At 42.4% G+C, this 15104-nt stretch overlaps 1 protein-coding gene across 1 annotated transcript in view; it reads right to left on the reverse strand.

Moving 5' to 3' along the window:
- inpp5a (inositol polyphosphate-5-phosphatase A) overlaps positions 1-15104 on the reverse strand; it is a 177617-nt gene continuing 162513 nt past the window's right edge. Inside the window, exons 13-16 of the mRNA XM_085368919.1 lie at positions 4635-4746; positions 1767-1835; positions 393-480; positions 1-59 (exon numbers count right to left, since the gene is read on the reverse strand). Coding sequence (XP_085225045.1) covers positions 400-480; positions 1767-1835; positions 4635-4746 — 262 coding nt within the window. The 3' untranslated portion in view covers positions 1-59; positions 393-399. The remainder of the gene's footprint in view (positions 60-392; positions 481-1766; positions 1836-4634; positions 4747-15104) is intronic.

Genomic DNA, 15104 nt, shown 5'->3' on the forward strand with positions numbered 1-15104 from the left:
CGGGTGTTCTCACAGAGGCGCTTCACGGAATATGTTCTCCCCCCTTTGGCAACACTTCCCTGCGGAGGAATAAAAGAAGGGGAGAGGGACGGGGTGGGAAAAAGTTTTACTCCTCCAACACCCAAAGTGATTTTTTAATCAAACAAATCTGATGATTCTTAAAAAGGTCAAACATGAGCTGCAGCACGAGATTTTCTTAAAAAAGAGAAGCATTTTAAGCAATCTCGCGTGACTGTGATTTCTGCACCGATGCTGTTTTATTTCACAATAAAACTCCTCAAGCAGGCACGCCTGCCACTTGTGCAAAGTCATGAAAAAAACAGTCAAGCAAATCAAAGTGAACAATAGCAACAATGGGAAGAATTGTGATAAAGAAAAAGAATGATATTTACCACGACATCACTGCACCACACAACACTTGTGCTTATTTGCATTAGGTTTACCTGCCCCCGCTGTTATTCGGAAGGACAGGAAGACAGGCTGGTGAGGGGGGGACAGAGACAAACCACGGTAAGAAAACTCCATACTTCTCTGGAAGAAGCACACCACACACACACACCCCACCCTCCTCCTCCACCCCACGAAACGACCAACCCACCCCTGTGAGCACCTCTGACATGCAGGTTAAACTCACATACCAGTCCGGGAGCATTTTGGGGCCTGTGTGCTAACTACACTGGACATTTTTTAAACATAGGCAGCTGTGACTTTAGCGGCGTTGTGTGGTTTGGAGGTAAGGGACGGTGGAGTGTCTGCCGCTGTGCTCAGGTCACCTCGCACACACACAACAGCGTCCGTGTCACACCGCGTAGTGATGAAAGACCTGGTTTAAGCCGCCTCTCTTTCAGTGGAAGACCTGCTGTCTGACACTACACAGACTTCAGCCCTACAGCTGACCTTATGGGAAAAATCTTTTCCACTTTCCTACTTTCTGCAGAATTTTCCTGACAAATACAGTAATAGCTTAATAAAGTTAACAGTAGGAGAAAATTCAGGATCATTATTAGAGTTTGTTTTATTGTTCTAGTGAAATTCATGCCAGTTTTATACTTAAACTCTGCAGACTTCAGTAATAATAAGATAAGCTGTTAACTGTACAGGTTATATAAATGAACTAGGGATTGGTGATTGGGTTTCTAACACATGTAATCAAATAAAGACAAATGCAGAGATTCTATTAGACGTGACGTCAGAAAAAAGCCTCTGCAGACTGATCAGCTTCACACTTGGAGCATATTTCACTGTGACAACCCGAAGAACTCAACAAACTTCAACCGAATGCTTTTATTTATTTAAGGTGATGAACCCTAAAGTTAAAGGTTTTCAGAATGATAATAATAACAGTATGTGATGCATGCTTTGCTCACTTAGGCTTCATTTACCTCTCGCACTGGATTAATTTAACTGAACTTAAATAAGTACACAATTATGACTTAACTTTCTTTCTTTCTTCCTTTTTAAAAATTAAACAAAAGCATTGTAACTCTATCATTCTCTTCTTTAAAGCATGAATTGAAAAGAAAGCTATTACTTATATATAAACAGGATTTTATCAACTAAATAGTTCAAGTTAATCAGTCACATTAACCCCAAAAAGGAAGAAAACTTCAAAATGAAAGTATTGAAGTAAAATATTTGTACAAACTGAAGTAGAATATTTTTAACACACTGGTTTTACACTGCAGACACACAGGTCACAGCTTCTCCAGAGCAGCATATTCAACACATCACAGAACAATCGCACACAGTGAGTGAGGTTGTGTTACCTTGTGGTCCCCCATGCAGACATTGGGCCCAATGTTATCATAGACTATAGACTTCTCTTCATTTTCAGGCTGCAGAGACACAAAATCAAACGTGGTGCGATCTAAATGTTGGGGTCGCACTTACACAGGACAATCACTACATGTTAGTGTCGTGGTATTGAATGAACTGGAGCAGCTTCATTAAACACAATTAGGAGGATCATGTAGCTGGTTTCAAAATAAAAGTCAGCTGGAAAAGTGAAATAGGCAACGTCTGGACAAAACAGTTTCAACAGTAAATTTCAACTGAGGAGCTTCTCTCCTACACATTAGGAAACCAGAACTAAGCTTACACCCGTCATCTAAGTTCCACGTGTGCTGGAAAAAAGGACAAAGAAAAACCTCCCTTAGAAGATGCGTGACTACAGTCCTCGGTTTCTGAAGTGCAGACAGATAAAGGAAGATTCCTCCTTCATCAGTTATTAGAAATTTGTAAAAGTTTATCAGGTCCTACAGGGGCTGTTTTACACAATCGACACGTGATTAAAAATGTTGTGTTTGTTTAGGTGCCAGAAAAATCTTAATAATATCAGCACTGCTGTTGTTCACTAACAGAGAGACACTTAGTCATTCAGCTTGAGAAATGCTGATATTAGGGAGTGATGTGATGTTAAAAAGCCCACATTAGAATATGAATAATGCAGAGTCTGTTGGAAAAGGGACGCAATTCTGCTGTGATCCGATCAGTCGCTTTGGAGCTGGTTTTGGTTGCATGGAGGTAAATGGATCTGTTTTTGTTTTTTTAATTTACCAGCATTGGGTGGACAGAATAGAAAGCCTTGGCTAATTAAGATATGCTGCCTCCTCCAGAACCCCCAAAATATTAGAGGTGGCCCCCAGAAGGCGAGTAGGCAGGCTACCCAATGAGTTCTCCAATTGAATGGGACGTAATGAAGATAAATTTTAAATAAATGCTCGATATAACTACTAAGTAAATTAGGGGATGTTAAATAGTTTATGCTTAGTTCAGGCACAGCTATTAGTAAAATTAAGCTAATTTACAGGCACAAAAATGAATCACAGCAGGCAAAGAAAACGAAGAAAAAAACCTAATTGTAGCCCGACGTCCTTTTTCGACGTCGGACTTCTTCCTTCTGATTATAGTTACCCCGATTCTCAGAGAGCAGCGGCACTGAGCTGTGGCTGAACGCACCTCGAGCTTTGAGTTTTAACTTTAAGCTCGCGTGAAGAAAAATGAAAAGCAGGAGCAATTTACAAAGTGGACATTTGCCTCACGGCCTAATACACTCTCAGTGTAATCTAAGTGCTTATCTGAGAGAACCGTGTTTCAATATCACTGCCTGCACACAAAGAAGCCACTCGCACATAAATCCGCAGACTGGAGTATAAATCACACTTGTCTGGTTGAACTAAAGACTTTTTAAACAGCCACCAGCCCCCACTTACACACACACAGAGGTTGGTGTGTGCCACCGGTTGTGATGTGGAGAGCGGCACTGACACTTTAGAAGAAAGAGACAGAGAGCCGGAGAATGAACCATAAAGCCAAATCCAAATTAACTTCAGACCAATCCTGCAGCGGAGCCGGGTCAGCACGCCGTGTGCCTACACCTCACTACCTTTCCTAGCGGGCCACGCGCTGCCTCCTCTCTATTTGTCTGGCAGCCGGCTCCTGTGCCGCTGCCTCCTGCAGCCTGAGACACATTCATCAAACACACACTTGATAATTTACAAAGGCAGCATAAAATTGTGGATTTTCGGGCTGCATAATCTTTAGACAGATAAACAAATTACCCGGGGCCCTCCGGCAGAGAGGGAGCGCTCGCTCGGCTAAACATTCATTACCGCCGCTCCCGGAGCCGGTGCTGTGCCGCACAGCCAGCGGGCAACCTTTGGCGTGTTAGGGCTCGGCAAGCAGAAAATAACATGATGGCAAGTTAACCGACCGTGCCATGATAGATGACGCCGCACGCCGGGCTGTTTACGGGCCCATGTCTCAACAATCTGTAATGCTCGGAGCCAGAGAGTGTGCGCTCAGTGAATCATCAGCCAATCTGTGAACACACTAACTGTTCCACTCTGTCCCTGCATTACAAACAATTAACCGGTGCTTGAGGGGAAGAAAAGCAAACAGCGAACCAGCTGTTTGTGCGCGTGGATCCCCTCTTATATAATTCTGACACTTTAAGTGGGTAAAAACAAACCGCATGCTACCATATTTTAAGCCTCTGCAGTCTCTGTAATTTACAATCTATGGTAACACAGCGATGGGAGCGGGGTCCTTGTGATGCTTCAGTCAGTAAAGAATAAAGCTCAGGAAGGAATTTTCTCATTTGTTGTGGACAAAAGAAGAAAAGAAGCCAAACTTCCTGAGTAACCCCCCCACTGTGGACTGGTACTGTACAATACACTGCTGCATCTCTTTCACACACATTAACAGATGAAAGCCCGTGTGTTCCAGCGCTCAAAAGGGTCAGGCCTCTAAAGACAAAGCTGGGTTTTATTGGCTGAGATTCCAGAGGTGGCAGATTGGCTGGCGTTAATAATGGGATGGATCTGAAGCCGAACAGGGACTGGCAGGCTTCAGCTCTGCGAGTAAAAAGACAGATCTGCCGCTCAATGAGGAAGACGGGACCCACTGGAACTCCAGTGTTTGGATATATATACTGTCTGGGTGGACCCATGGCTTATCATTGCTAATTAATATTTACAGACACCTCATCCTTCCATCTGTGAAGTGCCAAAGGAGAGGAGGGGCATGCAGATCAAGGATGATGGAGTTGTAGGAGCAGAGTGAGGCATTAATAAAGACACTTGCTCTTTAGCTGAGGGGAGAGTGGTGAGGTTTGAGTAGAAATAGAGGCTCACCTTTAGCAACATGTCTCTGGCAGAGGGAGACATCAGGATTCGGTCACACCAGGCGGGGCATCTGGTATTCATGTACTGCTTCCCCTGACTGCTGTCTTCACTGTACGGATAACTGAAGAAACACACAAGCAGAATGATCTGTAAAAACGGCAAACATTCATTTATGCATATTTATAAGGTGTTTTTGATAACTGTGCCACTTTGGCATTCAAGCAACACATGCATATATTGTTTAGCATTAATGGTGCCTTGTTATGTGCACTTATGCTTGCTTCCCCTCATCACAGATGCTTCTAAACCTCACAGGTTGGATGGTCCCTCTCATCTGTAACCCGAGGTTAAATCATGCATTAGAAATGCAGTATTTTGATTGGTCTGACCACACTTTGGATGTCGTTTATATATTTTTTTACATCTTAAAGATAAAATGTCTCTAGACTGCTTTTTAAAAAAAATAGCATAACATGTATAAATTCATTGTTTTTTAAGCTTTTCTCATCTCCTGTTTCTCCCGTGCTCTATTAAAATGCATTAGTGGCATCAAATTAATAACAATAACACTTCTCCATCAAGACATGATGCGTTGCAACATTAGTTAAAACCAGGGAACATGAATGATTTGCCATCGTATTTTGCATTTGACTATATTTTATACAGGGTAACTGTGTCGTATTTTATTTTATAGAAAAGTGTTGCACAAAAAAAGCCAATAAGGAAAGCAATAAATATGATTCGTGTGAATCAACAGGGCTTGGAGGAGTAATAAATATGAGATGTTATCTCACAGAGAGAGATCAAAATGTTTTCCCAAGAAAACAGGAGGTCCATTAGTATGACCAATCATCTGAGTAATCTCTTGAATCAACACACATGGATGGCTCAATCAAAGCAATCTTTCTCTGCCAACTGTAGGGCTCGTGTTTGTGTGTGTGTTTGAGCGAGAGAGAGGGGGAAATGAAAAGAAAGAATGAGCGTGGGGGAGATTCAGTTGCCCATATGTATAGCTACATCCCTACACGGTCATCAAAAACAGATTAGGTGCTGCAGCAAATGGCTAAGAGAGATTGTATCTTGGAACAGCAGGGAACAATCGCATGATTTAAGTGGCGGCAGGGCTCCGAATGGGTGGGGAGCCATTGAGCTGATACAGATTTACATTGTTGAGAATTCAATTTGCCCCTTCGGCTCATCAAACTGCTTCAGATTTACACACCACCAATCCAATTTGTTTGTCGGCGCTCATCAGGATGTAGCGCCGGGCGTACATACTGTAATACCAATCCAATTTGCTCCTTCAGTGCTATACGTGCTAACTGCATAATAGAAAATAGCCCTTCTCTGAGGATGGTGATACCCTAATGATAAAATAAACACACAGACACACACACACCAGGCTTTCCATTCATCACACTTGCCAAGCTCTGATAGCTTAATTGGACTTTGTGCTGAGGCAGAAAACGTACCTGGTTGTGGTTTCTTTCAATGTTTGGTCATTCAAATCATCACGTGGGTTCATGCTGCTGCAGTTACAGCTGTTACCACCACTGACAGAGCTGCTAGCGTTACACCAGTTCCAATATAAATAATTTCGTTTCGACTTCACCTGATCCAAGCAGTGCATTTTGGATGGGACTACAAGTAGTGTTTTTGTTTCACTGTTATGAAAAAAGTAAATAAATAAAATATAATAATGCTGCCTGATTTTAAAGTTGCATTTGTCAAGCTGTGGTAAAACTGTCAAGAGCGCAACACAAACCAGAAATGGAGACCATCTGCCTTCAAAGTAAAAGCTGCACCTTTTTAATTAGTTACATTTTCACTTTTAATATATAAGCTTCAAGTTTGTGTTGGACTTTTTAAAGTTTCATTAGTACTTAGTGGTTACTCAGCAACTATTTGCAGACATGTGGGCATCTTGCATGCAAACCACTGAAATCTGCTAGCGATCAAAGCAATCACAAGAAGGCTTTTGGTGCAGCGCTCTCTTTGCAGCCGTTCTCACTCATCAACACCCAGTAACCTCCTGCAACCCCTTGCCAACCGGCTGGGGGATACACTCTAGTGACCGGAGGTTGGCAGTAGGTCGCCAACAAGTCTCTGTATGTGACCGAGGCCTAATGAAAAAGAAACTCGAAGGGGCAAAGTAAATGAGAGCGAGTGAACACGAATCAGATAGCTCATTAATTTAAGCTACACAGGTATTGCAATGTATTGTAAAAACATTGCAATGTAGTGCAAAGTACTGGATAACTGCTGCATTGAGATACCTCTATTATCATGGACATCATGTTGCAACACTGTTGTATTATTGGTTATTCATTAACACCCTTCCACCCATTGGGAAAAAATAGAATTCATCCAGGAAACTCCAGTAATATCATAACAAAATGCGCAGTTTTAGAAAGGAGAAATAAAAACAGTGACTATGGTGTTACACAGAAGTGTGCAAAAGGGACTGATCAGGACCTTAATGTCTGTACGAAACTTAGTAAACATGCATTTTCACAATTTATGTCTGCATCAAAAGTGTGGCCCAACCGACCACTACTACCATCCTGAATGAGGTGCTGTTGCAGACCATTACATTTTAAATAACAATGACACGTGACAGAAATTCTTCAAACATAAAAAACTGGATCATAATATTAGTCATGATATGAGGATGAAGAAAGCTTGAAAACATATTGTGCTGATATAAACAGTGAAATTATCCAAATATAGAGTTTTTAGATCAAGCTGGAGGATGCTAATGATCGAGTATGTGAAAGTTGCTCCCTCCTCTTGTTGACTGTCTGGTTCAGCTATCTGTATTATTTTCCCTGTATAGTTTTTAATGGATTGTGTTTGACTGTTTGCCATATGCTATAGAATTCTTTATATAGTATTTCCAACACCCGGTTCACTGACTTGATTGATTTATTGATAGCTACATTGTTCTGTTCATATTTAGTTTTGTTTCTTAACATCAGGCCAGTGAAAATACATGAAAAATGAGCGCTGTTAAGAAAGTTATTCATTAATTGGACTGCATTAGTTTTATTGGAGATTAGTCAGTGAAACATGTTTGGGGGGTTTGTTTCTCTATCATGACGGTTATATTGCAGTTATTAATTTGCCATGTGTTTCCATCATAAAATGAGGAAGGTGCACATTAACATTACACTATCCACTATAGACATGATGAAAAATGATGAAATAACATTGGTTATATTTTTTACTGTGATACATTTATTACTTTAATCAGCAGTTGTATACATTATCAGAAACAGAATACCAGCAATAGACTGACTGTTTATATGATAAAAGTGTGTTTGGGTGTCTTTGTGTAGGAGGTTAATCTTGGGGCGTGAAGTGGGCTCATCTGACACGCACGCACGCACACACACACGCACGCACGCACACACACACACACACACACACACACACACACACACACACACACACACACACACACACACACACACACACGGAGCTCCCCACCAGGTGTACAAACAGACCTGCAGAGAGCTACTTAAAGAAGTTCCCAGCCTCCAATTAGCATTAATAGCCCTTAAACCATAGGGGAAATGCATAGGGGTTTTGGTATGCTAATCAAAGGGCTAAAGAAGTGATCCAGGGATAAAAGAGAGCATGAAGAATAGGATGAGTGAAACAGAGATAGACAGGGAGGCAGAAGAGAGGGGATAAAGACGGATCAGTCAGAAAGAGGCAAAGTGAGGGTGGAAAAGAGCAAAGTCTTCAAAGAGATTGGAGAGCTGCTCGACTTCAGGGTGGCCTGAATGCTGCAGCTTCATGAGGGACGGCTGCCGGCCTTAAACAGCCTGTGAACAATCAGCCTATCAGGGACTCTGTTATAGCTTTATTGACTAACAAGCTTGGGGTCACTTTAGTGTTAAAGAGATTGAGAGAAAATCAAGTTTTCCCCCTTACCTCCTTCAAACAATGAACTCCCTCTTGATAGCAAACTTCCTGAGCGCTTCAACAACAAAAACTATCATTCAGTTATTTCTGACGACAGCCAGACGTTGGAAAAACTAATTAAAAATACTCCACAGTGGCCATCAAAGGGCCATTCTCTGGCCTGGTGTGAGCAGGTATTGGGCTGTTCCCCTTTCCGTTTTACCACACCCTCCACTGGCTCCAATAGAGATAACAAGTCTTAATGCAACGGCAAACAGTCGAACGGCGCGCTGGGGCCGATGTGATTAATGTGTCCGATTAGTGAGCTCACAAAGTTATCGGGGAAGGTAAACGGTCCGAGAGGGTGTGTGGGCTGGAGGACGCCAACTCATATCCCACCTTTACTGGCCCCAGCAAGACTAATTGCTCTAATTAATGAACTAAACTGATAACAACAACTGGGAAGGGGGGGGGGGGTACACTTTAAGGATTCCACACATTCGCACACTAAAGATTCAAAATGAACACTGGCACTGCTTTACCAACTGTTCTTTGTGCTAATACTGTTAGACTACATATAAAATGGAAAACTGGAAAATTCATGAAGGACCTCGAGTCAGGTCAAAACTTTATTGAATGCACAATCAGCTGTTGACAGTCAGATAGAGTGGCTGACACAAACAGGATTTACTTGGCTTGGCTGCCCATCTAAACATCGGCCACTTGTGAATATTTCGAAACTCTTTTCAGAATTTTTCATCACTTCAAAGAGAACGACTTCATCTTTGATCAGTTAACTAATAAACATTCTCTAAATTCAAAGCTTCATAGTCTATGGAGCTCACATTCAGTATGCAATGACCACAGTTTGCTTGATACTGAAACAATAATAAATCGAATCAAAATAATAAATTGTGACAAAACTGAGTAATTCATTATCTTTAAACCTCTAAAAGTCCAAAAGCTATAAGGCTCACTAACTCTCCATGTTTTGGGTATATAGTGGGTTTACATGAAATGTAACAACAGTAAAATAAAAAAGATAACTTACATGACCTGATGTTGCAAGTACACTTTTTTCTAATACTGTTTTTAACAACTACTCTCTAACCATAAGTATAGTCAAAGCTCAAATGGCCTGTCTAAGATATGCACATACTATACTATGCACACTATCAAATGTAAACACTGTCACTGAAAAAGTGAGGAAGAAAAGGTCTTTGATAGCTTCACTGATAAAGGACTCTAAAGACCAATACTGATATCTGGTGATTTAAAAATCTGAAATATCTTTTTCAGTCACACCAAACTCAAACAGATTTCATTACCATTTCTTATGCATGAATGTGTATGAGTCATTATTAAGATAATATGACAATGCGGTTTAAAAATAATCTGCCTGACTCTGCTGCAGCTGGTTGTTGTTGTGTGTTGCTCCAAACACATCTTTAGGAATGCCACAAAAGTCACACAGCTCCCAACGGGTTTACTTTTTAATTCTCATTTACCTGCTATTATAAATGCCGACACCCATCGGCAAATGGCTAATATCAGCTGATTCATCGGTCAGGCCCTATTCTAAGACATCTTCTCTCACTTGTGTAAAGTTGAGGTAAGAACACAGTTTCCCTGCTCGTTAACACGCTCTCCTGTGTTGCTGACCACTTTACAGATGATGCATGTGCAAACGGTCGCATATCGAGACCCGCTAGCAGTCATCGAGAGCTCATTCATTCACGCTTGGGTTGGGGTTTAATGTTTGACTTTGCTGCTGGCACATTACTCACATGTGTTGTGGCTGGTGTCAGCTTGTTTGTCTTGCAACAGTAAATGCTGGAGAGGTGAACACCGGCCCTACCTACAGTGTCAATCAGCCTCTCCCAGCAGAGGGAGAGGCAGCAATGACACACATTACTGTATTATACAAGCAACTACACACACTTTATTTATACAACGCTGAACTGTTACATCTTTTTCAAACATTACGACAATAAACCAAACTCCAATTATCATTTTAAAAGAAAAATATTGTCTGTAAAATTGAGGTTGTAGGCAACTTTAACAACCGGTTTTGCCTGGAGCAGACACTCTGTAATTGTTCCCAGGCAAGACTTCCTTGTCTCATTTTCTTCTCTTCACATAAAAAGCTATTGCTCTTCATAATGACAAATAAGTGACAGGACAAACAGTGCACTATTCACTTACCCAGTATTTGATGAGGGCAATATAAATTTGAGAATACAGGTAGGGCAGGAAGTCAGAGATAAGAGTCATCGTATCAGCGACCTGAGGTCACGAACACTAAAGAGCTTTGCAGAATGCTGGTGTGGCCGCTGTCGAGCTGGGATTGGCTAAAAAAAGTCTGAAACTGCGGGCTTCGAACGACTCGCTGCCTCTACAGCTATGTTTGTTTGCCGTTGTCAGGGGAGGCCTGGCAAAACACAACACACACATACACACGCAGAAATTCAAAAAGATCAGCCAAACGCTATCAATAAAGCTGAATGTTTGCTTCGGTTTGTAGAGCTGGGAGGCTCGCAGGCACAACATTGGCATAGTGCAGTACAAACAGAGCGAAATGCCATCAGTAGCTCATGGCTCACAGCCTGCCGGGGCTCGGCTATGACACGTTGTGCCTTTAGCTGTTCTAAATGAAGACAAGAAGACACAGATGGCATCCATTTAATCCTCGCTGTGTAAGATTGTTTTTAACAAAGGCCTCTTCTCAGTGGCATCGTCTCAGACAAGAGGCAGCGATACATGACGGCGGACAATCTTCGGCTATTATCGCCACAGCGGCCCCTCATCGTTTGCGATGGCTCTCTAGTAGTTAGAATGATGGATGCGCTGCTGGTTGTAAAACAATGTTCGTGTTCAGCAGATCAGCGTGTAACGCCGGATCCTGTGGCAGGGCTCGGGCAACATGAGCAGCACACTTACGGCGGCTCGGGGGCAACGCTTTAACCAAACACTGGCGCTAAACTGCATGTGTGGTGCTCTTCACATGCGGTCACGTGGGACTGCTCCTCTATAGCATGGCTGTTCACAGAGCAGGGAACAACAAGACTCCTTCATATATGAAGCAAACAGAAGGGCTATAGGACTAATGCACAATTAAAATTCACATGCAGAGGGTGAGATCATTCGTGCAGGCTTTCAGGGAGCAGGGGTTTAGAGTGAAGAGAGCTGTCCACAGAACAAGGACGGTTACTGTATGCAGAAGAGCCATCTGTGTGTGAGCGCTTCCTATGAGCTCAAAACAAGTCTCCAGAAATTCTCCACTGCTCTGACAATTCACTCATGCTCTTATTAGCAGTTATTGAAGAGCTGGCAGGTAGCCATTTGTGTCACTTGACTAAAATCTTCTCTCATCCGAAGGGCAAAGCCATTCTGCCTGGCATCAGCTTTCCAACCACCTCCCAACCTTCCTCTTTCAGGACCATGTGAATGTTGTCGAGTTTCCCAGCAGGCAAGTCACTTTTTTGGCTTGTCCTCTCAGCCCTGCAGCTTTAGAAAATAAATGGTGACGTGCCAGAAGGGCTCCCAGAGTGCTTCCCAAACAGCACAAACGCAACCGTTTACAGGTTTCTGCCTCCTAACAGACATCACTTCCTGACCTCAAGGCCACGCTCTGCTCCTCTGCTGCTGTCAGTGTCTAGACTTGACAAACATAAGCACACAAGAGTGGAGCCATCATGTTCCCTGAAAGACCTTCACCCTGCTGTCTTTATACACACACTTAAACACAGGTCCAGTTGGACAGTGAGAAAGGATCAGTCTGCTCTTATATATATTTCTTGGGTTATTAGTCTTTTATTGATTCAGTTTATTAATGTGGCTATTTCTTCATAGCAATGGTAGCAGGATTATTCTAGCAATAGCAATGTCAGTTCACTACTGTGACCCAGTTTCACACAGCTTTTCTTTGGTTCCGTATAAAGTCAAAAAGAGCAAATATCGTTAATGTGTTCATTTCAGGCACTGACGTGCAGTTCAAACCATATGTCCACAAGGGACAGCCAGGATGATAGCTTAAAAGGAGAGAAGGTAAAATGTTTTCTCAGAGACAGAACTTTACCGAGGAGGATGGACTAAAACCAAGTTTAAGAAAAGCAAGGATTATCGTGACATGTGAATCACGGAAAGCCTCTCTGGGAGAGTCCAAGAATAAAAATATGGTACAAAGTGCTGCATCAGGTTAAAATGTACCTGTTAAATATCAGAATTTAGTAAAACTGGTAATTTTGACTTCAAAATTACAGAAATAATTCTCATCTTTCAGGAACCAGTTGAATTTTCTCTCTAGCGCAAATCTCGTTTAAAGAGTGCTTGTAAAATGAACCTGCTGCCAGGTCATAAAAAAATTCAGTTAAAGGTTTTAATAATTTCATTGCAGCGCTAAACAGTTTCATTGTAGCAAGATAAGTATTGTCCTCCAAGATGAGAGACATTAACTAAATTTTAATGCTGTGTTTCCCTTCTAAGCATGAAGAGAATCCTGTAGGGTTTTAGCAGCTTTAACTACACATCACTGGCATCCAAGTGTCATCTACAGGAAAATATCTCCTCTTTGGCACCTTTCTCTTTCTTTACAAACACGTGGAGCAGCGGCTAGTTTTGTTTCTACTCCTGGCTTTTCCACATCTTTCCACCCATCAGCATCCACCCCATCTTCTTGCTCTGAAATCACTCATGATTTGTCCACTGATAGAGTTGTGGCGCTGGTCTGATGTCACTCAAAATCTCCCTCAAAGCCCATTCTAGGTAACCACGTTACAGGCAGAATACATCCTCCCTCTGCTCCCTCACCGTCCACTGCATTTCTTCCAGAAGCTGGGCTCCCGATTCAATTTTTGCATCGATCTCGTGCAAAAAGAACAGCAAAGAAATCAGATCAGAGGAGTACTAAAAGCTTTCCCTCCAAATCAATCAAAATACATGAATAAGTTACTGGTGCCTTAGTATGTTTTAGGGCATATTACCTTAGTTATGCCATTTCAAATATGAAATCAAAACTACCGTAATCTATAGCAAAACTTCACATTATTTTCATTACTGGCCATGCTGCAGCCAGTGCAAAGATAATGGCTTAATGGCTGGTTGCAAGTCTCATATATTATGCCTGATGGAAAAACTGTGTCTAAATAAATGAATGGTTTCTGATTAATAGACTCATCTTTTCTCTCTCAAATCACTGGATAGGAAAACTGCTAAGCATACATGCGTTCCTGTGTGTGACTGCGCGAGTTGTCCTGCAGTCTGTCGGTGCACAGCGGCCGACTGGCTCCAGGTCCAACTGTGGCAAGGCCCGGGCAAATTCCTCACCCGGGTGCCCGAGTACTTAGACGTGTCACGGCCAACTTTGATGGATGACTTCTTGAAGGTAAAGAGATATGCATTTTACTGCTCGAAGCCTCCGCAGCGTCGCAGAGGGGGAGTATTCACGTGTGCACACAGTCATCAACATTGTGCCACTTACAGTGTGCATCACGGCCTTTTGTTAGCCAATGCTTAGTTCACTCTTGACAGCATCTCTCATTTTGTGACAACTTCTTATCCGGCGCTGGACAGCGGACAGAATTAACTTGCAGATTAAATGTTTGTGACTAGTATTGATTTATAGATCTGAACCAAAGTGAGACGTGTGCGTGCATGCGTGTGTGTCGGTGAGGCTGTGTTCTGATGGCCTGCATTAAAAAGAGTAATAACCTCACAGATGGTGAGGGGCCGGTCCGGAGCAGGCTATGTGATGGAGAACAAGCGTTGGGGCTTGATTGCTCAAGGAACACAAGGCAGACCTGACAGGGGGAGGGGTACCAGTATCTATCTATATAGATAGATAGATGTGAGTGTGTGGATGTGAAGGAGAAAACTGCTGGAGGGGGTTGTTTAAGTTTAACTAGGCCACTGCTACCCATTACATGACTGACAATGATGTGGTTTGTCGCACACACAGAGTAGATCAAATCAAATTTCATATGCTGCTCCTGGCTTTCATATATTTGATTCATCATCACCTCAAGTATGTGGAAATCATTTGTATTCGTTCACAGCAGCACATTCATTCCTCCCTGTGGAGAGATGATTCAGTATTATATGGATAGGTGCAAAAGTCAGCCAGTGTAAAAGGACAATAAATCCTACTGTCACTTATGCAAAGTGATGTAAATGGGGTCCCTGATTAAGACACAGAGTCATTTAAAAAACAGGGACTGGCAGAACCTTGACACACACACTCAGTCTCCAGCTCTCACTTTTATACATGTATGTGCGCGCATACACACACACACACACGGTTCCATGTATCTCGAGACCTCTCTCTCTCTCTCACACACACACACACACACACACACACACACACACACACACTCACACACACACACACACACACACACACACTCACACACATGCTAAAATCCCCAGCCGCCCTGCGCCTGCCACCAGAGCAGTTTATCAAGTAATTATTGTTTGATTACAGCGTTTCATTATCTGCGCTGATTGAGTCACAACCGACGGCAAAGGTCAAGCGCCATTAACGCGCTGCTCCCGAAACATATTTCCGCGCCGTCC

This window comes from Diplotaxodon limnothrissa, linkage group LG13 (genome assembly GCF_057381915.1).
Source record: "Diplotaxodon limnothrissa isolate DT_005_m linkage group LG13, D_limnothrissa_male_GT1.1, whole genome shotgun sequence".
Classification (NCBI taxonomy): Eukaryota; Metazoa; Chordata; class Actinopteri; order Cichliformes; family Cichlidae; genus Diplotaxodon; species Diplotaxodon limnothrissa.